At 49.3% G+C, this 4,926-nt stretch overlaps 1 protein-coding gene across 1 annotated transcript in view; it reads left to right on the top strand.

Annotated features, from left to right (window-relative positions):
* Positions 1–1,491: 1,491 nt before the first annotated feature.
* The window catches only part of LMO4 (LIM domain only 4), a 17,181-nt gene continuing 13,746 nt past the window's right edge, over positions 1,492–4,926 (top strand). The window contains exons 1-2 of the mRNA XM_050962229.1: positions 1,492–2,079; positions 4,449–4,687. Coding sequence (XP_050818186.1) covers positions 4,452–4,687 — 236 coding nt within the window. The 5' untranslated portion in view covers positions 1,492–2,079; positions 4,449–4,451. The remainder of the gene's footprint in view (positions 2,080–4,448; positions 4,688–4,926) is intronic.

Below are 4,926 nucleotides of genomic sequence, written 5' to 3'. Positions count from 1 at the left end.
ATGTTTAGCTCTGTAAAGCATATTGCCATGCACTGTGTGAGACTATACTAGATAAGAGACTAAACCTGAAAGAAGTTACCCCTAGACTCCCATTACTTGCAGGGATTACTTGCAGATTACCCATTACTGCAAGAATAGAACCCCAAAAATTGTGTTGTATTATATGTCAGTGGTTTTCAATCTTTTTCATTTGTGGACCCCTAAAAAAGTAAAAAATTGAATGGAGGTGTGGACCCCATTGGAAATCTTAAACATAGCGTGCAGACCCTTAGGGGTCTGCAGATCACTAATTGAAAACCATTGTTATATTTAAAGCTTCTTTCATTACTAATTTTTAGTTGCAGTCCCCCACCCCATATTTGCCTGTGTTGTGTGCAATGCTGGGGACTTGGGAACTGTGCAATTAATATTTAATTTTTCCACTATGTAGAGCTACTGAATATTAGTTCCTCTAATTGGCTTTCATACTGTTTGGGTTTCTTTTTTAGAGCAGCGGTACCACCTTTCAAGTGGCACACTGTGCAGTTAACTGCCAGCCAAGTGTAGAACATATTCCCCTCCCCTTAAACCTTTATGAAGTATTAATAATACTGTTTTATATAGCGGCATTCATTTTTAAGTAGAAGTTCCCATTGATTTCAGTAGGGAGTACTTAAAAATCAAGGGCTTGATATGGTCCATTCTACTGGCAGAATTAGAGAGCCACTTTACTCGCAACTCCCCTCCCCCTCTTTTCCTTATCAAAGGGTCATATTCTGGCCTCCGATACACACCTTTCATGGGGAGCTGTGTGTGTATAGAATATGGTCCCAAGTGCCTGCTGTAATTTCTGAACAAGAGTATCTGGATAAACTAGATTAGGACTTGATCCTGCAGCCTTTAATGCCGAAGTAAGAGAATTGTCTCTTTAGTGATTATGTGTACCCTAGCTCCCCCTGCTTCATTTAAAGAAGAAGAGTAATATTACCCACCCCATGTAAAGTGCTTAGGCAGAAGAGCTCTAAATATAACCCCATGCGAGAGGAAAGCCTAACAGTTGGCGTGGGGGCATTTGTTGTACAGATGATAAAGGACAGGTAGGAGACACTTAAAAGAGGACCTACTGCAACCTGTTCCCAGGGGGGTCGCTATGCGATCAAAAATGACTCTCGAGTTCCTGAAGGGCCGCGGGGGGGGAAGGAAGGGGCAGCATGAGCCTCCCCCCAGAGCCGGCAGCACAGTCACTGAGGGCAGGGGACGCTCAATACCCCCCAGTGACACTGGTCAGCAGCACCAAGCACGGCCTCGCCTCGCTCCCTAGCCAAGCCAGGCTGCTGCTTCCCACCTGACTCCCTCCCTCCTCTCCCTGCCCCTTCCCCCCCTCTCGCCTTCGCTCATTCCTTTGTCTCGGCGGGGATTGGCAGGTTTTATTATTCCGCCTGAACAAGCGTGGGGCGGATTGGCTGCGCGCGGCTGACGGTGGGAGCAGAGCCGGGATGTAGTTGGGATTTTGCTCTGTCAGTAACACATGTGGATGGGCGGCGGAAAGAGACGCGCACGGAGAGGGGGCCTCCCTGCGAGTCCTGCCAGCGCTGCCGCCACGGAACCCCAGCGGTAGCAGCAGCAGCGGCGGCGGCTCCTCCTCGCCCCGGCCCCTCTCCTGCTGCCTGTGAGCTGGGCTCCGAGGCGCTTTCCCGGGCTGCGGGCGGTTGGTTCTCTGCTGCAGGAGGCTCCGGACCCGGCCAAGGAGGGTGGAGGTTGAGGGCGGGGGGAGCGATACAAAGTGAAGCCACATTGCCAAACTTACCCAGCGATTGCGGCGGCGCCCTGCGCCGACAGCCCAGCGGCCGGGACTGAGCGCCGCGGCTCCCCTCCAGGAAGCGGGGGCTGGAGGGAGGACTCTGCCGGGCGGCTCTCGTCTGTATTTTGCCAGCCGGGCTGCTACTGACGGGGGTGGGGGGCTCTGCAGGCGGACGCGAGCCCCAGCCTGCGAGCATTGTGTTTGGTTCTTTGCAAGAAAACCTCCTCCCCCCCGACACACCAGCCTGTAAACCAGAGCGACGCTGCTCCCCGACCTCTTGCAATATAGAGGGGAAACAGGTAAGGAGGTTCTCTTTTGCACGTCCCTCTCCCACCGTCTCGCATTTCGAGTAAACTCAATCGGTCGCCTTAGATGAGGAGGGTGCCTGTAAACTCTGGGGGAGCCGAGCAGCGGCCGGGCCGGACGCACTGTAGCTGTCTCTGCTTACAAAAGGCTCCTTGGCGGCTGCTTGTCCCTCTTCCTGGCTGCTAAAGGAAAAGAGCTTTGCCTGCCTCTGTAGTGAACTGAGGGGAAGAGGAGGGTGTGAGGACCCGCCACCCGCTCTCTTTGTAGTAAATACTATGTTGAAACAGTGGCAGGAAAGATCAAAGTGAGCTCCCTAATTTTCTCCTTTCCAATTCCTTGCCTGCCTGCCCCCCCTCCCCCCCGTCTTTTGTTTCAATCCAGGAGAAATCCGGTGAATCACCTAATTAAAACCAAGACATGAATTAAGCATCCGTTTTTTTTTTTAAACTACAAATTGCCAGCTCTGCGCTTGTCCCTCCCTTGGTCTCCATTAAAAAACACCAGAGACATTGTTAAAAGGGGGGTTATTTTGCCTCTAGCTGCCAGCTCTGCTTTCTATTTCACTGACTCTATCCCAGGACCTAAATTGCTTGGCTATGTAATTACTAGAGTAAGCCTATTTAAGTTAAAAGCTTTCCCCCCCCCCCAACTCTAAATGAAACTTGATGAGGGCCCGTCCTTAGTTATCAGGGGAGTCACTTTCTGGTCAGTCCTCTTGATTCATCTCTTTTAGATTTAATCAGCATTAAGGTATTGCTTGTCCTTAAGAGCTTTAGCTTAATGGGGTTACTGGATGCCTTTCTCAGTGTAACGTTTCCTTTTTTAAAATACAGTATATATTCCCCGTTCAACAAGACTGGGGAAAGGCAGCTTGAAGTCTTGGGTTTTTAAGAGATCTGAAGTGATTTAAAACCTTAAAAAAAAAGGTTTAAAGTCTCAAAGCAGGAAATGCAGCTTCGCTTAGGTTATGGATAGAAACTTAACAAAAGGCAATTCCTTGAGCAAATGTATCAGAAATCAATTTACATAAAGGTATATGATGCATTCAGATAAATGCAATGCTAATGGCTTTTAGAGTGGTTCTCTTTTCAAAGTCTCAGGGTTTTTGTTACAGCTTAATTGGTGCAGTTCTTCTGGTTTATTGTGCGGTCACTGGACAGAAGTTCAGGAACTCTTTCTGGGGAAATGTGTGCTTAAAATCGGCCTATTTAAGGAATGTAAGTTCTGGCTCCCCTGTAGCCAAGTTGGGCCGGTGGGCAGGAAAAGTTCGCCCTCCCTCCTTTGGAGGTATCGGTCTGAATGGCTTTAGCAGATAGCCAGATGCCTCGATATGAGCACATACGGTTTACAAAGGACAAAGACAAAACATACTGCTTAATTGGCAGTAAATAACTTGATCTGTTTATACTATAAATGACTAGTGGAACACTAGGAGCTTATTGGACTCTAGATTGGAGGCAACAAATTAATCGGTTTAGAATAAGCTTTATGAATTGATTCCTATATTATCTCCCAGTTGTCCCACTTGTAAAAAACATTTATTCGAAAGTGAAAAAAACACTTTTAGCAGTTTTGGAGGCAGCCATGCTCCAGCCTGAGTGTGGTGCACTTGAATGTTCTGGTCTATTGTATTAGTAGTAAACTTTTTTCTTTTTGGCGTAACAAAGGTTTAGCATTTAAATTGCTGATCAAGGGCAGATTAGCGAGACAAAAGTGGAGAGTGTTTGTATAGGAGTTCTAATGTTCAATTATCCTTAATTCAGGCCAGTGTCTTAAAAAACCCAGAGACAACACTCCACTGATCTCCTAAATAAAAACGAGATCTGGGACAATCATGGAGCCGGCATTACAATGGCTTGGAGATTTGAAAAACCAGTTTCACAACTTTTCACGCTGCCCATATCTCTCCTTTAGCACAAAACCCTGAACTGTTCCCAACTTGTGAACTGCAGTTGCATTTCCCAGAGCTCTGCCTGCTCGGGGAACATGGCTTCAGCAGAGCTGCGGGCCAATTTGCTTTTCGCGTCCATTCTCCCTTTTTCATGTCAATCGGGCTGGACCCTGGGACTCCAGGTGGGGTACGAAGTTCGGTGCATGTTGCCCAATGTGCATTTGGGGTGCACCAGAGCCTCGTTTTAAGAGAGTGACAGCAGTAAAGCTCAGGCCACCGGTGACAAGTTGGGAGGGAGGCAGGCTCGTGGATCCAGAACAAAGCCCCAGACGAGTAACGGAGTGTGCTTTTGCATCATCCCTCCCTCTGTTTCCCCCAGCACCGGGAAGGGCATGGATACGACTCATGACTTGGAGTTAACCACCTTCCACCTCTCCCCCCTCCCCCCCCCTTCCTCTGCTCCTTACACAGACCATGGTGAACCCGGGCAGCAGCTCGCAACCTCCCCCGGTCACTGCTGGCTCCCTCTCGTGGAAAAGATGCGCAGGCTGCGGGGGGAAGATCGCGGATCGCTTCTTGCTCTACGCCATGGACAGCTACTGGCACAGCCGATGCCTGAAGTGCTCCTGCTGCCAGGCTCAGCTTGGGGACATCGGCACTTCCTGTTACACCAAGAGCGGTATGATCCTGTGCAGAAACGACTACATCAGGTGAGAGAGAGAGGAGGCTGCACAACAGGGGGCGGGCAGGAGCAACTCTGTACCTGCACGCAGGATAGCAGAGGAGAGGGCAGGCTAGTTCTTGCAATCAGAGACACAGATTGGTCTGTCCTTGACTTCGGGGGGAAGGAGGGTAAAATCTCGAATAGTTCTGGCTCTTTCTCCAGCCATGGTTTGGGCTGGCCAGGAAAAAGGAGAGATTAGAGGCCCTGTAATTTTAAAGTGCTTGT

Source organism: Gopherus flavomarginatus, chromosome 7 (genome assembly GCF_025201925.1).
Source record: "Gopherus flavomarginatus isolate rGopFla2 chromosome 7, rGopFla2.mat.asm, whole genome shotgun sequence".
NCBI classification, from domain to species: domain Eukaryota; kingdom Metazoa; phylum Chordata; order Testudines; family Testudinidae; genus Gopherus; species Gopherus flavomarginatus.
The sequence above is the reverse complement of the archived record's forward strand: the minus strand, read 5'-3'. Positions and strand labels throughout refer to the sequence as shown.